The sequence below is a fragment of the Mesoplodon bidens genome, assembly GCF_964165515.1.
Source record: "Mesoplodon bidens genome assembly, chromosome: 2".
Classification (NCBI taxonomy): Eukaryota; Metazoa; Chordata; class Mammalia; order Artiodactyla; family Ziphiidae; genus Mesoplodon; species Mesoplodon bidens.
Window position 1 is genome coordinate 121,586,322 of NC_138177.1, and position 22,788 is coordinate 121,609,109.

Here is a 22,788-nt window from a genome sequence, read left to right on the forward strand (position 1 = left end):
AATTGGAAGGCCTATAATTTCTGTGTTATTGGGCAAAAGAGTAAGGAATAGATTTGTAATAATTTAAGATGATCTCTCATGAATTTGAAAGGTTGTGTGAAAAACAAAGAGGAACTTTTTATAGCTAGATATGACTTCTATCAGAATAGACCAAGTTTTGACTGCTTCCAAATTTTAAATGCATGAAACCTAGAAAATGAAACTTTCCAAGAATAGGTTTGCATTTGCATGCCGACTTACTTTACCATCAGTGTATGAAATTGCTTCAAGTTTGACTCTGGAGAAGGTTGAATATAGAAGGAAAAGAATGTCCATCTTTAAAAAAATCCTGAATTAATCACACACAGAAGCTTGACTATGCTTCCTTTTCAAGGTTATATCTCAGGTAATTTTCACTTATTTTAATAGAGCATAGGAAGGAGGTATGGTAGCCATAAAATATGAGTTACTTAAAAAGGAAGGATAATTGGGACATTTAGTAATTAGGGAAGGTATTGTTTGTATTTTTAAGACCAAGAAGAAACATTTGCCAGCTTAAGATAGAATCTGTGTTATGAGTACAATTGTAATTATGCTCAAATGGGTGAATTTAGCTCCATTAATTATTAGGAAACATATGACATATGAAATTAAGATTTTTTATCTAAAGCTGACAGATGACCTTGACACTAAGAAGTTAATTCAGACAGATAAATTATTGTTTTTCACATTAAAACTACAAACATAACCCTAAAATGATAAATAATATTTAAATCAATTTAATATGCTTTTCACCTTGTGAAGCATATTTTACAAACCTTACTTTAGTTAACTCAATAGTAGTTTCTTGGAAAGAAGGAGAAATTAAACCAAAAGTGGTGACGTTTTTTCTGGGACGACTGCTTAGAGCAAGGCGGGAACTTATTGGGTCAGAAGCCAATTAGGTTGACACTTTCTTGGATCTTGTCTCCACTTTAAATGTCCAGAGATTTCCCATTTCAAGCTAGTGTCCAGGAATAGTCAGATCCTGAGAGACTGTCTCAAGCTAACTAAAATAACACATGACCAGCCCATTTTTTCTCACTATAGTAAATCAAAATAGGGAATCAAATCATAATTAGAGACCATTAATTCATCAGATAACAATTAAATCAAAGCTTGTAGGAGCAGTACATTTTCCCCTTATAGGCAGACCTACATGGGAAGCCAGATCACAATGAGAAGGTTGCCTGGTGAATATGGAATCAGAATGAGGGAATATGGTAGAATGGAATGTTAATGGCATCAGGTCATCTTAGCTTGATGCATCTGTCTCCTCTTAGGAATGGGCTTGCCAAAGGTACCAGAAAGCTCAAAGGTCTTTGGCTAAAGCCCTCTGTATCCCCCAGGGATAACTTTGCCTTTAGGACTGGAAATATTCAAAGCCCAATGGGTGGGATTTCCTGTCCCTTAGTTAGTACTCAGATGGGCACTTTCCACAGTTGCCAAGGTGATTTTTTTCTTTTCTAAGTTCCTATATCTATTAACTCTACTTGATTGGACCCATCTTTATGTTAGATATGTGAACACTATCAATCAGGTAATATTTAATTTTTTCTGACTAGCGAATGATTTTTCTTTTAGGTGATTTTCCAAATCTGCTCTGAGCCACTGGGTAGATTTATTAATTAAATCTGCACAGGGCCTTTTATTTTACCATTTCCAAGTTTTGGGGTGTGAGTGAGTGAGGGATTGCACTTAATGATAGCTTACACATGTGGACAAGATTGAGATCAATTCCATGTTAATTTCAACTAGCTAAACTTACATTTTCCATCCAGTGGAATTTATTGGGCACTTACTATGGACTGGGTCCTGCTCTAGGCATTGGTGATATATCAACTATCAAAGCAGACAAAATTCTCTAACTTTTTGGAGCTTAAACTGTGATGTACGTAGGCAAAATATACTGCCAGGAAAGACATGCAATTCTTTCAATGGCACTGATGATGAAAATTACTTAATATAAAATCAGACAAGAAATTCCTAAAGAATAATAGTCTGCATGATTGCTGAGTATGTAGTAAGCACCCACTAAAAGAGTAAAAGATATGCATGGGGGAATTGTTTGAAGGTGCAACAGACTTAAGCAGGTTGAATTTTCTAAGTATAAAGGGTGAGGAGCTTTGATTTAGGCAAAAGCAATTTGGTCAAAACAGACTGACTGAGATGCTACTGAGTAAAATTAATGGTGTGATTGAAAATGATTATCCTTAGAATGAGAGTTTCTTATACACTGTTGATAGGAGTAGAAATTGGTACAACTACTTGTGAAGGCAATATGGGAATACCTATCAACATTTTAAATGAACATGCTCAAGCATTTTAGCATATTGAATTTATCCTAGGAAAACACATGCATGTGGAAAGAAACAGATTCAGGAATATTTAGTATTGTAATATTTGCAATAGTGAACACTTGGAAGACACCTAAGAATTTATTGTTTAAAAATATTATGGCATATTAAAGTATATTAAAAAGTAAGGTAAATTATTTATACTGGCATGGGAAGATGTCCAAGATGCTTTGGGCTAAAAAAAAGCAAGGCAAGGAGCAGAAGGTTAATTTTCTAAATTTACTAAACCATTTCCAAATAAGGTATGCCATTGATTGATAACTACTTAGAAATTAAAAGATAACTCCCAGGCCCAAAAAGTTCTGGATTCATTGATTTTATGGTTTTATTATCTCATTTTCACTTCTTTAATTTATATTTGTTATTACAATGTCAATGCACACCATCACAGAAAAATTGGAAAATGTAAGAAAAGAAAAATGAGAGCATAAATAATACCTGCAACATCAAGCATTCTAACAATTCTAAATCCCTTGGTGAATATCTATTTAAATCCCTTTCTGTTCACATAAATGTTGTTTTCAATCAAAATATGGCATATACATGCCTTTATTTAACCTGCTTTTGTTTATTCAGCAATGAGAATGTTTGGGGAATGACTTTCCTTTCATAAAAATAACTTTTCACAATTTAAGCTCTCAAAATAAAGAATAAATTGGCTGATAATGAATTTTAAAAATACAAAATAAAGTGGTAAAAAATGGATAAAAATGATTAAAGATACTTTAAAGTTTGGGAAACTACCTTAGATATACAAAAATTATCAATATGTGAAAGTTCAGAGGCTCAAATATACCCGAAACATAAAGTTTTTGTTTATACATTAGGTGCTTTTAATCATTAAGGTAATACATGTTGACTAAACTTATATGCCCTCACCGCCCCACAATAATTCAAATCCACAAAGGCAACCCTGTGTTCAGAGTCTTCCAGTCATCCCTGATTTTATCAAAATCCACATATAAATTATTTAAAACAAATGTATGACCACACTGCATGGACCTTTTTATATCAGGACTCTGGACAAATAGATTAACACTATTCTTTTTAAAGCCTGATGAGAATCTATTATCAGAACAAAGCAAAATTTAGTTAAATATCCTCCTACTGATGGACTTGGTGGTTCAACTAAATTTTTTTTCCTTTTTCTTTTCTTTTTTCATGGAAAGGCATTTTATTTTAAATATAGCAGCGCGGGCATGTCAATCCCAAACTGATCAACTAAATTTTTTAGACATATGTGTGTGTGCATGTGTGTGCCTGTGTGTATCCTTATGCACATTTACATAAGTGTACTTGTGTAGTTATCTGGGTGAAATTTATTCCCACAAATTGAATTTCTAGGAGAAAATAAGCTGAATAGAGACTTTGGGTCAGAGTCTGGGGTTTTGGTTCCTTGAAACCATATTATCAAGGAATGTTATAACACCTGGGTGGGTGAAATCAGTGGAAAAAAAGTGCAAATACCCTATCGTTAAGTGAACTATCCAATCCTATCTTAAAGTATAACACTTTGAACTTCTTGATTTTAAATTGTTTAATTGTACTGGGTCCCCATAGATTTAATGGATTGTTGCGAGAAAATCCCCAAAATACTATAAAAATGCCATCACTGTATGTTTGGTTTAAAAAATATACTTAAATAAGGTTAGAAATCCATGAAAATTTAATTTGCTATGGGTACTACAAAATGCCATTTTTCAACAGATTGAAGTGTTTTAAGTTTGCCTATTGATATCAGTTGTGTTTGCATGCAATGGCAATCATACAGTCTTGTATTTAATTTGGGGTTATGTTGGGTCACCACTTCTACTTCACTTGTTCTTATGTCATGAAATGTGATTACAGGGCAAGAAGGCAACGATGAAGTTCAGGAACTCCATGGACAATTCCCAGGGAATGAATCGATATCAATTACCAAAGATTAACCGTTACATGATGCCTATTCCTCCTCCACTTCCTCCCCCTAATGGAAAAATCACAAGGGAAAATAGACCTGAAACATGGAGAAGGAGAAGAGTTCGTCCAACCACTGCTCCAAATGGCTTAGAACCTCTCTTTACCAGGGTGATTATAGAATCAAATTTTCTTTCATTAATTTAGCACCGATTACATTGCACTATTAGATTTCTAGATGAAATCTAAGAGAATCTAGGGAAGTCGAATGCAAAATGACTTGCATAAAGAAATATAATAATGTTATAAATGTAGTAATTGTAAGCTTGAATGAATGTGAAACCAAATATTTGAGTAGTTCAGTTGAGTAATTTAGCATAATTGAGAAAAAAATCAAGTAAATCTTGTATTCCAATTTACTTTGTATTATGCCCATTTCCAAATCATTTATTTCCTTTAATTTGCCCATTCAATCACATGTCAGGAAGTATTTTAACATTTAATTTGTGAATATTCAGGGACTTAAATATATCGAAAAACACAGTGTACAATATAAAATAATTATTAACACTCACTTTTAATAATTTTGGCAAATTACTGTATAATATTTATAAATATTTTCCTTTCAGTGTTCTTAAAATATATTATAGCTTGTTGTAATCATTCCTTAAAATACTGATAAAGAAAATAGTCCTAAGGCCAGTTATACTTTATACAGATACAGGCTAGTATGAAGGCAAAAGATCTCTTAAGTTTTAGAGTGTAAGTATACAACTAATAACAATTCTACGTAAATTTTGTGGTTATTAGCAGATGGCTGGGTCAATATTTCACCTGATGGAGAATCAGGAAGCGAAGTGCCAACATTGCATGTTGACGGCATGTTGGCTTTCCAAAACCAACCTCGTTCAAGTGCTCTGTTTACCCCTTGTCCACATCTCCCTCCCAGCAGCTTTCCTCACCAATAACTTGCCTCACCAATAACCTTCTCTAAAAGTTGGGACTATCTTCCTTGTGCTTGCTCAAATTTCCTCCTTTCAATCCACCTTTCACTAATTCTCTTTCTTTGTTATGGTCTCTGAGAGAGCCTGTACCCCTCATCTCCGAGGCCCACCCTCCGCCCTGTTCCTTGATCTTATCCTTTTCCACTGCCATGGCACTTTGCACTGTCTGTAATTCTCCTCTCCTATTTGGATTTTTAGTCCTTCCTCTAGTATTCATCTCTGTCTCTCAACATACCCAGGCATAGAGTAACCAAGTCCTTTCCTCACATTCTGTAGCCTGAGACTTCTGTTTTCTCCTTTCCTACTGCAAAGTTCTTGACGAGTAGTTTACTGTAGCTCAGTCTAACAAGCAACCCCTGGCAACTCAGCTTACATTTAATTTCTTTTTCTCATTATTATCTGTTGCTGGTCAATGGCAATTCTGGGACCCAGACTGGATGAGTAGTCCCTGTCCTGGGGTATTTGGCCTTGTGGACAGCAGAGCCATGGAATGCTCTGAAGATTCCATTCAGGAGTGACACATGTCACTACACTTGAATTCCATTACCAAAGGCTGACAGCAATGGAGTGGAAGTATCATCCTCTCATAGAGATGTGCAGTGAATATTTGGGGCAATGATAGAATCTGCCACATCCACTAAAACTTACTTTGAATTCTTTGAATGCTGGCAATGGTCTCTACCAGGCCAACAAACATGCTTTCTTGAAGGCTGTGGCCCCCACTTGCAAAAATGGTGACTTCCTCATCATCCTCATTTGGTGGCAGCATTTGATTTTCTGATGCTAGAATATATTACTAGGACAAACTCTACCTGGTCATACTTTATATAAAAAATGTTTAAATCTCATATAAACCATGAGAATATGTAAAATCTATATGTTCAAGTTAAACAACAAACACCTGTGTACATACCATTACTTCCCAACAAAGTAGAACACTTTTTTCATATGATAAACCCCCTGTTTCCTGGCCTGTCACATCCTCTTCTCCTTCCCAGAGCAACCACTATTCTGACAAATGTGTTAACTGAGTCCCTGCTTTTCTTTGGAGTTTTATTACTTGTATGCATAAAACTTCAAAAATAAGCGCAAACCTAGCATTGCAATGAAAGGGTAATATATCTAGGAGAAAATAAGCTGAATAGAGTCTTTGGGTCACCATCTAGGTTTGTTTCCTTGACAGTTTTAAGAGCCCCTTGTGGGGAAGTGAGAGAGGTCAGGTCATGAGTGTGTCCTAGAAAAATGGGGCTCACCAGAGTCAGGGCATCTAATGAGGTCCTCTGTGGGCCAGATACTGGACGTCCAGGAGGAATATGGTCAGGCAAATGGGCTTCCGTAGCTGGGCACACAGGAGAGAGCAGCAACTTCTCCACCCTGTGGTCATGACAGGTGAAGCACGGATAAGCATCTGAGCTGGCTTCCCCTGGGCATTCTATTTTAGTTTAGAAACACAGCAGGTGTCAGCAGGCATCCTGGCTCTGACAGACATTGGCATGTCTGGCTCTTGAGTTCACAAGGCTTCAGTCTGACTTGGTCTTTTTTTTTTTTTTTTTTTTTTAAACTTCTGTTCTCTCTTTTTGGAATCCTTATTTTGAGAATGTTGGGACTACTAGACTGATGCTCTAATATTCTTAGCTTTTCCCTCCTATTTTCTACTTTGCCTTTTTGCTCTACTTGCTGGGAGATTTCTTCAATTTTATTTTCCACACATTCCATTTAAATTTTTCTTTTTAAAAATTTTATTGAAGTATAGTTGATTTACAATGTTCTATTTAATTTTTGCTGTACAACAAAGTGACTCAGTTATACATATATATATATTCTTTTTCATATTCTTTTCCAGTATGGTTTATCACAGGATACTGAATATAGTTCCCTGTGCTATACAGTAGGACCTTGGTGTTTATCCATTCTATATATAATAGTTCGCATCTGCTAATCCCAAACTCCCAATCCTTCCCTCCCCCACCCCCCTTCCCCTTGGCAACCACAAATCTGTTCTCTATATCTGTGAGTTATTGACATTTTTCTTTTCCTGCCATATTTTAAATCCTAGAACTCCTTTTAGTTCACTGAATATAATTTAGAAAGCATCTCATTCTTGTTCTGCATGATTTTGATTCTTTGGTACTAGTGGAGACTTGCTTTGTGGGCTAAGATATGTTCAGTCGTTGTAAAAAATGTGATTCTTTAATTGTTGGGAGCAGAGTTCTATAAATGTTCAATAGGTAAGAAATGTTCAATTATGTCATTCATATTTTTACATCCTCACCATTCTTTTTTATCTGCTTGGTCTCTTAGCTCCCGAGTTCTAGTGATAATTCATTCTCTGTAGTTGTGGATTTGTCAGTTTCTTTTTGTAATTAGTCAAGTTCTGCTTTGTAAATATTGAGAATACCTGGTTATATGCTCTCAGATTTGGGATACTTTACCTTACTGGTGAAGATATTCTGATCCTCTTTATCACTTATTACTTTGGCCTTAAAATCTATTTTGTCTAATAGTATTTCTCCTTATTTTCTTTAGATAATATATATATGTATATATACATACATAAATATAAATATATATTTATATTTATACATATATATTTCTTTTACTTTCAGTTTTTCAATGTCTTTAAAGCTTTAGGCTTTAAATGTGTTTATGCAGCATATGTGTGCTTTGCGTTTATTTCAACCCGAGAATCTCTGTTCCTTTAATAAGTGAGTTTAGTCTAATGGCATTTATTTTATTTAGTGGTATATTTAGATTTACTTCTACCATCTTAGTTTGTATTTTCTACTTACCATGATTTGTCTTTAATAGTAGCATTTTATACTGTTATTGCCTTTTCCTCAAAGCTTCCCTCTCTTGCCTCCATGGCACTCTACTTTCACGATTCTTTGTTCTCTCCTTTGACCTCTCATCTTGCTCCTCTGTGCCTCTTTCATCTTCACCCCTAAACCTGGCCATCACCATAGGCTTAGACCTTGACACTTGTCTTTCTATTCAAAATGCAGTCACCTTCCCACATGGCTTCAGTAGCTTTCTAGATGTCTCTTGGATCTGTCACTAGCTCCTAGGTCCTGGGGTTTAGAATAAAATTGGCACAGTGGGGTAAATCATGCACTTTTTTTTTTTTACAGTGTACAGTTCATGGTTTTATCATATTCAGAAGTTAGGCAACCATAAGCACCATCTAGTTTCAGAACTTTTTCATTACCCCAGAAAAAAAAAAACCCATATCCATAAGCAGTCATTCTCTAATCTTCCTTTCCCTACCCCTTAGCAACTACTAATCTACTTTCTGTCTCTATTGATTTGCTTATGGATATTTCATATTAATGGAATCATGCAATAAATATTCTTTTGTGTCAGGCTTCTTTTACTCAGCATAATGTTTTGAAAGTTCATCTATGTTGCAGGTTGTATCAGTACTTTCTGTTTGTGGCTGAATAATATTCCACCATATGGTTGTACCACATTTTGTTTATCTCATTGTCAGTTGATGGGCATTTGGGTTGTTTCCACTTTTTGGCTATGAATAGTGCTGCTATGAGCATTTGCCTGCAAGTTTTTGCATAGACATATGTTTTCATTTCTTTGGATGTATACCTAGGAGTGGAATTGCTGGGTCATATAGTCACTCTACGTTTTACTTGCTGATGAACTGCCAAACTGTTTTCCCAAGAGACTACACCAGTTTACATTTTCATCAACAATGTATGAGGGTTCAAATTTCTCCACATCCTCAGCAATACTTGTTACTGTCTTTTAATTCTAGCTGTCCTAGTGGGTAAATGGTATCTTACAGTGTTTCAAATTTGTATTTCTCTAATGACCGATGACATTGAGCATCTCATTCATGCCAATCATGCACTTTTCATTTAGTATTTAGATTTATTTTATTTTGACCTAGAAAAGATTCATTTAAGGAGAGATGGCTCTCATGATTAATTTACACATTAAATTCATGATTTCATTTCATGACTACCTTCAAATGCTCTTAAAAGGAAAGAAAGAGGTAAATGAAAGAGGTAAAGAAATATGGCTTGCTGGTGGCCACCTGTTCCTCTGTGAATGTATAGAACAGGGTTCCTGGCTTCTGTGGTCTGTGTCTCTCGGCCATGATCCATGAACTTCCTACTCACCTTTCAGGCATCTGTAATTACACAGGGCTTATCTGGAGTCTAGGAAACTAAATGACAGGGTGTAGATCTTACAGCCCAGCACATTGCTTCTGTGCTCTGTTGCTTTATAATTTGGAGATATAATACCTGCAGAGATTTTTAATACTTTTACAGAATCTATGTGACTAGTTAGGTTTTGCTCTGAGGCTTACCTCATCCATCTGCAGAAATTCTGTGTTTCCACTCAGGACTGCTGGTCACCTACTCCACACAGCAGCCTACTGAAAATGTGGATGGTACTATAAATAGTGTTTATATATGTGAAAATACAGGCTTTCAAATAAGAATCTACTTAATTATTATGCTTATCAATTAAAAAATAAAAGTTTGTTTTAAGTTTTTATATGTTTTACGATAAAGAAAGCAAAGAACTTCTCCAGGCACGAACTAGTCTGGGGATTTCTCCATATCTGATTGAGGACCCCTATCTACTTCCTAGACTCCAGTTAAGCCCTGTGCAATTACAGATGTCTGAAAGGTGAGTAGGAAGTTAGCAGATTGAATCAGGAAGCAGAGGGTTAAAGGCAAGAGAGGCAGAAGAGAGTAAGCAGAGTCTATCTCAGTAGTAGTAGAGTCTACATAATGATGTTAAATTAAACTTTGTAGAATAACTCCCAACATGTTTCTCCCCTGCTTAAAACCTTTCACTAGCTTCCCCTTTCCTAATGAAAGTGAGTTATTCTTCTGCCTGACTTTTAAAATGTCAGTTTTATGATTATTCGGGTGTGTTGAGACCTATAGATCAGAAGACACTTGCCTTTAAAAAGACAGTTTTTCCCTTATAGTTCTCAAGAGGAAGGGACATTCCTGTTTATTTTAGTCAGGATTCCATCTAGAATATTGTTTGACACATATCTGGGCACTGTGGCTCAGCCAAGTTGATAAATAAAATTAGCCATCACACCGGGCCATGCAGGGCCACCCAGGGAAGCACCAGGGTTGTCAGGAGGGGCGTGGGAGGAAAAGGTGGGAAAGAGCCTCCGTTGTGGTTTCCAAGGAAGAATTGGGCAATGCAGGGTAAGCAGGCATAGGATGGGATAGTATGATTGATTTTGGCAGGCTCTGGTGTTGGGCTGTCCTGAATTGTATGGTACCTGGTGCTGGGACAGGGGAATATTGGCCCAGAGTGTTAGAGGCTCGGGGAGGGTGGATATGGGCTCTCAGTTGGTTAGTGTGCACATGATAAATGTTCTCTCCAGGGAGCTTGGAGCTGAATTTGCCTTAGGCTGGTGATTGTGGGTTGGGTTGCACATGTGCATGTCACGTTCCACAGTTGCTCAGACAAGAGGAAACATGAAATGACTTTGTAACCAAGAGCCAAGCCTGACATCATCCCTTTGCTTTCAACAGTGACTCAAGGAGATGTTTCTAATCTGCAAAGAATTATCCAGTTTGCTGATTTACGTTCATGGCTCCTGTTGTCCCTGAAATATTTCTCTTGATTATCTCTCTGTTTGGGAGCTCTGTCCATAGGCAAGACAATTTGCTCAAATTTTAAATCTCAGACTTTCCCACCCATTTACACTTTTTGGACTGTCATTTGCTGAATTTCATCAAATTTACTACTTCTAGTTTTTGCTTCAAAGAAATAGGAGTGAATGAGAAAAAAAATCCTCCGAGGTAGAAGGGAATGGCTTTGGAGATGGAAGTATTTTAATAGTTCCCTCAGAAATTTTTTTTGCAGCTTTGTCATTCTTAAAAAAATGCATGCTTCCAAGGCATCTGTAATTCAGTGAGATCAAACTCAAATAATTGCCTTGGATTCGCTGAAAGTTGGTCTCTTCACATTTTTCATTTAGCTAAAAATTGATTTTTAGAAAAGTGAAGTAGATTAAAAGTAATGCCTGGTATCTGTATAGTTCTAGAAACCTATGATATTCTTACTAGGACCTCTTAAAGTCTCTCAAGGAGCCATTCCTATTTCTCTGCCTCTTCTTCCTCTTCCTTTTCTTGCTTCTCTTTCCGGGTCTTCCTCTTAGAGGTTAGGCAAACACTATACTTATTCACTACTGTGAAAATACTTCAGAATATAAACTAGGAGGCAAGGCATTGGATATTTAATCTCTGGTATTTAAGTTTAGTGTTTGTTTTATAAGTAATTTAAATAGGTCAATGCCATAGAATACCAAGTAGGTTTATGAGGTGATTTTTTTGTTGGGTTTATTGTTTGATATTAAGAATAATATTAATAATGCTGGTCTTTCATTGAACTGAATGCCTCCTGTGAAACTGGATAACCCCAGGTACCCAACATACATTGTTCCTGATCCTCAGAGTGACCATAGAAGGAATCAAATGTGTGCATCTCCCTCTCACAAAGAATAAGCTCAGGGAAGGATGTATTGTCAGTGCTCAAGTATAAAGATAACACTCAATTACAAAAACAATTGCTAAATTACAGTTAATGTCAATTTGAATTAGAACAAAATTATGTCACCAATATTTATTTAATTAATTTGATTTGAATTTTTATTTGAGAACTAGCAAAAAGAACCAAGAGTAGTTTCCTCTTCCCATCACTGGTATTTTTGTTGCATGTAAAACATAGATACATACGTAAGATAAAAGGTGACAAACATTGTCCAAATCCCCAGAATTTACATTAAAAATACAAAGCCAAAATGTATAAATGTTGTAATTGTTAAAGGCATTTGTTTTGTAATGGGCTTGACTTTTTGTGCACTGTATATAGATTGACATTTTATAAAGGTTTTGTTGCAAGGTACATAAAAATAGCCTTTTCTATTCTTTGTATTACACCCTGATTAGAAGGTGATCACACTCTGATTAGAAGGTGATTAGTTAATAAGCCCCCTTTTTTTGTTTATTCTAGGATTCAAGAAGGATTCACAAAACACCACTGCATAGTAATGCAGCTATTACAATGATCTATTTGGGGAAAAATGTGCACCTAGCCTATGATCACTCATGTTTCCGGGATGAAATAAAAGTTTATCAGCAGCACTGTGGTGGGGAAAACCTGTGTGTCTTCACAGGCAAACTACTTGAAAAAGGTACACATAAAATGTGAATGTTTTAATTGCTTGCAGTTGATGCTCTAGATAAGCTATTGTTGGTATAATATCAAAATGACTTTAATCACTCTATGAAATTATGCATATCCAGGGACTTGTAAACCAGCTGCCTAAAAGTAAATCCAGATTTACTGCTCCATGATAGAAACTGAAGCAGCAATTACTCTTGCAGATTGTGGAATAAAGAATTTGGAGTGATTTAACCCAGTAACAGATTAATCTTGAAATAGAGATATATGATCATTAAAATGTTGTACGAATAAACTGTCCCCCAATTTACAAGTTAACTGTTTGTCTTGCCATAGTGAATTACATCATACATTATTCTAAGAGAAAAATATCAGATTGGCAATTTTTTCTTTAGAACTATGCTGAGATAAAATCACAAATCCAATAAACCTCAGGGTGAATCACACCTAAATAATGCAGTACAAAATTTGGCTACATACTTTTATTACATTTTCATTTCCCTTTTATCATAAATCCATGTTTGTTAGCATAAGATAATTTTTGTATCCAATATAGGATTTTACATATTGTACCAAAGTGTTTTTTTTGTTCAATATTTAGTTATGTGGCACAGCAATTAAAAAGGAAGAGTTGTTACAGGATTATGTTTGTTATTTCCTTGCTTAAGACACTCTGTTTAGAAAGTAATAGTATTTTTACTGATTAAAAGAAATATTTATATTTGGGTAATCTAGATACAGACTTAGGGATTAAAGGGAGGAGTTGGGGCAAACATGGAGTTGTTACTTTTGGCTTTTCTGATTTCCCTCATCAATCAAAAATAGTGACTATTAATTAAAAAAAATTCAACTGCTTAAAGAGAACTATACATATTTAAGGATAAAATATTGAAAACTTTCCAACATAAGAAAGGAAAACACTTGAATGTTGGTTTTGACTTAAAGTAAAATATTATATATTATAATGAATTATATATATTGTATTATAATGATAAAACATTTTTCTTTCTAAAAATGTATAAAATTTCTTTTTAAAAAATAATGCCAGAAGCTACTTTTTCCCATTTTATGTACTTAGCTGAAACATAACTTACTTTGTTTCATTTTGTCATAGCATCTGAGAGTTCGTTCCTTCCATTATGTAGATGAGGAAAATGAGAGGCATCCAGAGGTACAGTGGCTCCCCAAGGTCACCGGTCCAGTTCTGAGCAGGATTGAGAGCAGATCCCAGCCCCCTGACTAGGTGCAAGATCCTTGTTTAGTACTCTCCAACCCCAGTTAGCTATTCTCAGTAGCAAAGGGTTTCCTGTATTTCCATAATATGAGAAGTATGAAACCCCTAATAATAGTGATTAGATACACTTATTTTTTAAAAGTATCACTTTCAACTATTAATTTTGATGAATTGCTGAAATTAGCTACAGTCTCAAATTGGAGTTAACATAATGAAACTTTTCCTGGGTCTTAGATCATGCTTTAATCAATAGAGTTCATATAAAATGGCTACTTGACTGCTGGGAAATGTGGCACATACAGATGAAAAAAGAACAAGGCTTAGCTGAATGATTTTCTGGGAGATGATGTACACTCTGTGAAAAGATTGCAAAACCAAAGTTTACAGGAGAATGTTACTTGGCTAAGTGTTATTTTGCGTGCATATTGATCCCAGAACTGACTTTTTGTTATGTCATCGGACAGTCTTGAATGATAAGTTGGAATGGGGACTGAAGTAATTGAATCCTGTCCACACAATAGTTTTGTCTCAGCTTGCCCTTGATTGCCATGAAAGTAATCATTCAAAATGGAAAAGTTGGGTGACTCAGAGTTGACTTGTGGTTCAGCAATCTTAGCAATTTAGTTGGACTGAAAAGAATCTGCCCTTTTTACAAATCAAAGCTGTGCATGATTCAGTGAAATGTGAATAGGTTTTTAGAAGACTTCTGTTTTAAAAAAGGGCCTTTAAAGTTAGGCTTGGAGCAGTAAACTCCTTCAATATGTAGCATTCATTAATTTCTCTTGCTTTTGGATGAGAATAACAATACAATTAATTATTTGGGAACATGGCAAGTGCATCTTTTATTATCATAGTGATTCATGATGTGTTGCAGTTTGATTTTAGACATCAGACCACAGATCGATTGTTTATTATGTACACCTATGAAATCACGGAATATTTCTGCTACTTGTAAAGAGTACAGTTCTTCACAGGCAGTTTTATTTATCATTCGTCCTTTCAAACAAGGCAGACGTTGGCCTCCTGGGTTCATGTGGATACGAAGAACAAAGTAACTTTTTTCTGGCTCTCTTATAATTCCTTCTCTGCCCCATTTTCTTGTATTTCCATAACCTGATCCTGTTGTACCTATTTGTGCATTCCTCACTACTTCTACACAAACACAGCGGCTGCTTCACCAGCCCCTTGCCTCCTGCCTCCACCCCCCACCCCGCCCCACATTGTTATCTTGTCTTTTCCTGTGCTCTTTCCTTTGTCTGCAATAGGACAAAGGATTTTAAATTCAAAATTGTATTTTAAGTTCAAACCGTATCCATCTTTTAAGATTCAGATTAAGACTGTGAAGCTTTCCCAACTGACTTTTATTCCATTTTATCCCTCTCTTTTGATGACAATGGCTCTTAACACCTAAAACTGAAGCATTTCATTGTACCTTGACTTACATTAACTGTTTTTTTTTCTTTTTTCTATTACTCTTTATCATATATTGATTTTTTTAGTTGTTAAAAATAAGTGTAACTTACAATCCATAAAATTCATCCACTGTAAGTGTACAATTCACTGATTTTTAGGAATTTTATAAGTTTGTACAGCCATTCTCACAGTTTTAGAACATCTCCATCACTTCAAAAAGTGCCTTTGTGCTCACTCTTTGGCAATTAATCTTCACTTTCATAGCCAGCCCTAGGACACCTCTGATTTGCTTTCAGGCTCTACAAATTTGCCTTTTATGGACATTTCTTGTAAATGAAATCATACAATAGGTAGTATTTTGTGTCTTGCTTCTTTCACTTTGCATAGTGTTTTTAAGAATCATCCATTTGTAGCATCTGTCAATAGTTGCTCTCTTATAGCTGAGAATACATTCTGTTACATGGATATACCACATTTTATTCATCTACTCCAGTTGATGGATATTTGCATTGTTTCCAGTTTGGGACTATTATAAGTCATGCTGTAATGAATATACAAAGACAATTTTTTTGTGTGTAGACATCAGTTGTCATTTCTCTTGAGCAGCTTCCTAGGAGTGGGTGTGATGGCTTTTGCTTCCTGAGAATGGATCATACCCTTTCCAGTTTCTTTGTGTCTTTTGATATTTTTGTTGAAAACTGGACAATTTAGATCATCTATTAGAGCAACTATGGATTCTGAATTCTCACTTTCCCTCTGGAAGGTTATTCTTGGGTTTTTTATTTGTTTGTTTGTTTAGTAGCTTATCTAGAACAAATCTGTGAAATTCTTGTCCCCTCTCCTTGGTATACAGCCACTGGTGTCTCTGCTCAGATTTTTTTTTTTTTCTGTTTTTACTTTTTAGGCTAATCTCTTAGGGTTGTCTCTGTGTTTTCATAGTTTAGTGAACATTCAGTGATTTGTCAGAGGTCGTGTACAATCACTTTGAGCCAGTATAGCCTCCATCTTCTGCCAGTGAATCTGTTTGTAGGTTTATTAGTTTCCTGGGACTGACATAACAAATGTCCCCAAATTTGGTGGCTTAAAACAACAGAAATTTATCGTCTTACGTTCTGGAGGCCAGAAGTCTAAAATTAAGGTCTTAGCAGGGCCATGCTTCCTCTGAAAGCTGAAGGGGAGAATCTTTCCTTGCCTCTTCCAACTTCAGGTGATTCCCAGCAATCCTTGGTGTTTCATGGCATGTAGCTCCATCACTTCAACCTGTGCTTATCCTCCCATATTATTCTTCTCTGTGTATCTGTGTGTGTATCCTCTCCTCTTCCTATAAGGATATCAGTCATTGGATTTAGGACAAAACAAATCCTGGATAATCTCATCTTGATCCTTCCCTGATTATATCTACAAAGACCCTATTTCAAAATAAGGTCACATTCTGAAGTTCTGGGTGGTCATGAATTTTTGGAGGGCAATATTCAACACACTATAGTGGGCTCAGGAGTACATTCAAAGTTCAGGCAGTTTTCAAGTCCATTCCAACTTTTATTTTCCACCAGGATCTAATGTTTCCTTTGTACACAGGTGCAAGCTTGCAATAGGACAGGGATGTGTGAATAAGTTGGGCCAACTCCAATCCATGCTGCTTCCAGTTAGCTGGAGATGTGCAGAAAGCTTATTGAATGTGTCTATGACTGCCTTATTGCCTGTATCTCCGTGTTAAATTTCTGGCTAGTCCACTGACCTGTTGCTTGCCCTAATTAGAACTACAGTCTCAGGCTAGCAGAACCTCTGACCTTCCCTGTCAGTTTGCTCTGAGATTGCCACTTATTACTAGTAATGCCACTGACCAAGGTTTTTTTTTTTTTTTTGTCTTCTGCTCTAAATCAAGTCGGCCTCTACTGACAGTGAAGCTGCTGGTTACCTATGGCCTGCCCTTCCCTTCTAGAACTGCAGTGGCAGGAGAGGGCAATGGGAGCAGCCCTAGGCAAGAATGCCACAGATTCCCACTGTTCCTACCAAAAGTTCAGTACTTTTTCATGAAAAACTGCTGCTCAGTTTGTTCTAAGTCTTTGGTCCATTTTCTGAGACAAAATTTTAAGGGAAGAGGATTTGGTGACCTTACTCTAGAAGTCTGGTACACTGATTTTTGTCTCTCCTGCTAAATTATAACTTCTTGAGGGAGGAGAACAAGTTTGATATTTCTTCAGTATTTTTATGTCTCTTTAGTACCTAAAACAGTGCTACCACTGTCAGTCTACAATGAATAACTACATTTTACAAATATTATAGGATGCTTTCTAATAGCACCCATTATAATATTTAAGACTGCTCTGTGAAGTGGGAAAACTGGGTCACCCCCTCCACTCCACTTCCTCACCCACTCCCCCTGCCATCCTCATTTTATAGATGAAAATTCTGAAATGCAACAAAGTTAAATGTCTCATCAAGGCACACTCAACTTATAAGTGAAGAACTGGGACATGGACCAAAACCTTCTGATTTCTGGTCTATAATCTTTCCACTACTCCATGTAGAAACCATGAAGTCATGGTTGGGAAGTGTCACTAAATCTTAAAATATAAAATTATAAATTTATAATTAATATAAATTTAAAATTACTTATAAAATAAGTAACAAGGGACCAAAGGTAGAGGGTGTCAATTTCTGTTCAATAAGTTTGAAAAACAATGGAAGAAATGAACTAATATATGGATGTGCTCTCCAACCATGTGGGTACCAAATAGAAGGGCAGTCATGTCCAAGAGTTGATCTCCTGTGCCCATTCTCAGCATTTCCTTGACTCTACTCTCTTCCTGGCCTGGGTCCTTAGGGAGTTAAGGGGTGTGATGCTGCAGCAGAATGGATCATATTACATGAATGTCTCATTCAAGTTTCTGTAATAGGAGCAGTCAAACTAGCTTTCTAGTTACCACTTAAAAAGTCCATATATAAAGACCAGTGGATTTTGATATCTATTGTATCTTAGTTTCTCCAGACACTAACTTGCCAATGTTCTCTTTCCTATTTTGTTTAATTTCACATCACAAATACTAAGGTATAAGTGATGGAATTACCTTTTTAATAAGTCTATTCTTTAGTATAAGTTGCATCTGATTTAGAATTTTTAGGGGCATAATATGGTATATACAAAGTATTTCTAGATGAATATGAAAGAATGAGTTAAAATAATGATTCACTAATTATTTATTGGAGGCTTCCTGTGCCATTGTCCTGGGATCTGGGGAAATGAAATTTAAACTCTCATGGATTTCACAAACATGCAGGACAGCAAACATCTAGATCAAGGTTCTCAAAGTGTGGTCCCTGGGCCAGCAGCATAAGCATCACCTGGCAACTTGATAAAAATGCAAATTCTTGTGCCCTGTGGAATCAGAAACTCTGGGATGAGGCCCAGAAATCTATATTTTCATAATCTTTTCAGGTGATTCTGATGCACACTAAAACTTGAGAACCACTGGTGTAACCATATTTTAATAATAAGTGTAACAATAGGAAATATTGCAAAAGAGAGGCAAAAATTATCAAGCCTATTATTGGTAGAAGTGGAAGAGTCCAGAGAGGCTTATTGTAGGAAGTAACATTAGAAGTGTCATGAGAAGCAGTTTTCTGAGTCACTCTGTAGCATAGAGTTTCTCAGAATTGGGTTTTGGGATATATAGGGTGAGACTTCTTCAAAAAGCATTATAGAGACTTGAAATGATTAAAAATTGTTAATTGCAAGAAGTGGTTCTTAATTTATTGGTGAGACTTTTGGGTGGGTTGGGGACCAAGAAGTGGTCTCAAATCTAGGCAGAACTGAGAATGGATTGAAGATGGAATAATTCTGCCTCATCCATACATGTATCAGGATGTTTCAAGTCACAACTAAAGATAAAAATTTATTTAAAAGCATTACCAAGTAAAAAAATAGTCATATAAAAGCATTACTGAGCTTACAATAGCCTTTTGTTATGTACTTTATTGTTAGATAACATAGCAAGATAGAGGCGTGGAATCTAGAGAGATGTTTGGATTCAAACACTAACTCTCCCTCTTACTGTATGATTTTGGCTGAATTACTGAGCTCTAAACCTAAATTTCTACATTATGGAAACAAATGATAGTAATATTTCCACTTCATATGGTTGTTGAGAAATAACACACCCAAGGTAATTAGGCATAATGCCTGGCCATATTAAATGCTCATATAATTTTAGGTTTTATTACAAGTCAAAGAGTTTTATAATGCCTTGGAGTATTTATTATATATATAAGTAATAGAATGTGTTTTTGTGGTTAAAAAATTCTCCTCAAGTTAAAAAGGAGATCTAGAAAATAATACTGTACTTAAATATCAGAAAAATGTTATTTAAAACATGTTAGTTCAAAGTCAGTTGCTTTCACTAATGTATTTCCTTTTTAAATTCCAGAGACCTTTCAGTTTATTTCCAAAAGGCACCACGGTTTCCCCTTCAGTCTCACCTTTTTCCTGAACGGGATACAGGTGAACAGGTTAAGTTCCTGCTGCGAATATAAGCATCGAAAAGGTTCCAGACTTGGAGGCAAACGAGGCTACTTTGGGTTTGTGTGTGTCGAGAGATCATCTCCTTGCTACAAGTATGGAAACAAATGTCCTTTGGTAGAGGGCAAGTTTTGCTACATTTTTCTTTGTATGCTTTTACTGATGTATTTCTCAGCACAATTTGTTAAGAATCATATCAATGTAGATGAGCCTAAAATATCTAAGTTAAAGGTTGTTTATCATAATCCTGTGTGTTGTATTTAAAATTATAAGATATAAAGTAGATTTCCAGAGGTATTATATAGTGGGCATAAAAGCTGGTGGTGTTTCAAATTCTGTTTCTTTTCTACCTCTTCCTTTCCTCGTAGTGCTTTAAGTTCTGTCTCTAAAGGGAAGGAGAGAGGCTTTCCCCCCCTCATTCCTCATAGTAATTTATTTTGGGCTGAGCTCCAGAGCATGTGTCAAGCATCCGGCTTATATAGTTGTATATTATAGGTTTTGCATAATAGAGGTGTGCCTGCATTATCGTGTAGCCCCATGATCACTCTCATGCCCCAAATTTCAATCTCAGACATAAAAAAATACATGATAAAATGTCAGTTTTGACTATTGTTCATCAGTTTTCATATTGGACATTCTGTTTGTAGTCAGGAGATCTTCTTGCAGGCTTTGCTTAATTTTTTCCTGAAAGCACTCATGGAGAATTGACTCTGTGCCAAGCTAGAACATGGCAGTGAACCAACCAAAGAACCTGACCCATAGAGCACCTTCTGACAGGGGAAGTGAAAATAATATACCAATAAACCCATGCCAATATACCAATAATACACCAACAAATTAATGTATATTAGATGGTAATAAACGTGATGAATGCAAAGCAGGGTAAGGGAGATATAAGGAATGAGGAGGGCCAAGTGTCAGAAAGCAGTATTATTTTATGTAGGATGGTCAGTAAAGGCCGCTCTGATGTCTTTTGAGGAGAAACCAGAAAAAAAGTCTCCTTTTTCAAATAGGTTTTCAGGTAGAGGAAAAGCATATACCAAGGGTGTGAGACAGGATTATGCTTGGTGTATGTAAACTAGTGTGATCAGAGCAAAAGTGAGAAAGGGAGAGTGATAGATGATGTCACTGTCAGAGAGACAGTGGAGTCAAGTCACATAGAGTCCTATGGTCATTGCAAAGACTTTGACTTTTATTCTGAGAGGGATGGGAAGCCTCTCAGGTAGGTTTAGAGCAATGGCCTGTCATGATCTGATAGTAGCTCCTATGGGAAAAATAAAATAGGGAGGGTGGGGGGAAGAGTGGAAACTACTTTAATCCAGAGGAGAGAGTGGTAGGAAGAATTACAAGTGATTAGGTTCTAGACGTATTTTGAAGGTAGGGTTTACAGGATTTATTGATGGATTGGATGTAGGGCATGAGACAAAGAGCAGAGTCAGAGATGATTGAAAAGTTTTTAACCTGAACAACTGGAAAGATGCCCAGTTAACATGGGCAAGACTGTGGAAGATGCGGCTTTGGGAGTGGAAGGAGGGGATTTTGGTTTTGGACACACTGAGTTGGAGACATCTATGAGACATGCAAGTAGAAATGTTGAGTAGGCAGTTGGATCTGTGAATCTGGGGACTGGTGAGAAGTCCAGGCTGGAGATATATAAATTTGAGAATTGTTTACATATGGATGGCATTTAGAGTCATAAGATGGGATGAGACTGCTTAAGAATGGAATGCAGTAAGAGAAGATGCCTGAGTGATAAGCTCTGGTCACTTTAGTTCAAAGGTGAGGAAGATAAAGAGGAACCAGGAAAAACCTAGGGAGGAAGGCCAGTGATTAGACTGAGAACCCAGAGAAAGCAATGTCCTGGAAATGAACAAAATGTATCAAGAATAAGGCATAATCAACTGGGTTGAATGTGTGGGTAGGTGAAACAAAATGAAAATTCAGGATTGAGTGTGATTATTTGGTAATGTGTTGGTTATTGGTGATTCTGGCACAAGTTGCTATTGTGGGGTGGTAGGAATGCAGGCTTGTTTGGAGTGGGTTTAAGAAATAATTGGAGAAGAACTAAAGCCAGAGGTGATACATAGCTCTTATTAAAGAGTTTTGCTCTAAAGGATGGAAATTGGGTGGCAGCCAGGAGGGAGGATGTAGGGGCCCAAGGGGGCTTATTATTTTTTAAGATGGGAGATATTATAATATGGTTATAAGCTGATAGGGTTGATACCCTAGGGGGGGGAAACACATTGATCAGGTGTGACATAGAGAGAGAAATCGCTTGGGCAAAGTGCTTGAGTAGACTAGAGGAGATGGGATATAGGGCTCAAATGGAGGAGTTAGCCTTAGATGAGAGGAAGCATTCTTCTGTAGTAACAGGAAGAAAGATGGCATATAGGGCAGAGAGAGATTCAAGTTGGTGGCTGTGTTGGGATCAACTGGAAGTTCTCTGCTGATTATTTCTATTTTCCAGTCAAAGAGTGATTGGAGCCTTAACCTCAGCTGATTATGAAGCTAAGAAAAAATTGAAAACCAGTGTCTTATGAGAACTGTGCATTTTAGTTGAGGGTAATAGAACTTACTCTTAAACATCACAACCATTTTGTTATTATTATTTGAAAACTTCAAAGAAAGAAGCTAGAGAGAACCAAGTGAAATCATATAAAGAATTGTACAGAAGCTAGTTAAGTGTTGAAAGGAGAGTAGATGCCATCCATCAGATTTTGGCACTGATTATTAAACCTCGATAGAAAGTGTTTAGGACCAAACATTTTATAGCTTGGATTTATACAGCAGTTCCCAAAGAGTGCAATGTGTTCACACATGGATGGTTGTATACAAATTCATTAGCTTTCCTGGGAGTTAAACAAATGACTTGCCCACAAATGACTTGCCCACATATATGGAGAACACATATTTGACTTGGAACAGAAAAGCAGCCTCAGGTAGGTCCTAAATATACCTAGGCATTCCTGCTACATTGCCCTAGACCATTCACTGTCCCACTTGCTAGATGACTCTTTCACACCTCTTCTCTCTCTTAAAGAGGAAGGATTTAGAAATTTTTTTGGAGGTGCCTGTTTTTTTTTTTTTTTTTTTTTTTTGCGGTACGTGGGCCTCTCACTGTTGCGGCCTCTCCCATTGCGGAGCACAGTCTCCGGACGCGCAGGCTCAGTG

General features: G+C 36.4%; 1 protein-coding gene across 1 annotated transcript in view; it reads left to right on the forward strand.

The window, feature by feature from the left end:
- The window catches only part of ERICH3 (glutamate rich 3), a gene marked incomplete at its 5' end in the record, with an annotated part of 112,013 nt that overhangs the window by 48,959 nt on the left and 40,266 nt on the right, over positions 1-22,788 (forward strand). The window contains 3 exon segments of the mRNA XM_081214258.1: positions 4,224-4,442; positions 12,281-12,461; positions 19,526-19,712. Coding sequence (XP_081070384.1) covers positions 4,224-4,442; positions 12,281-12,461; positions 19,526-19,712 — 587 coding nt within the window.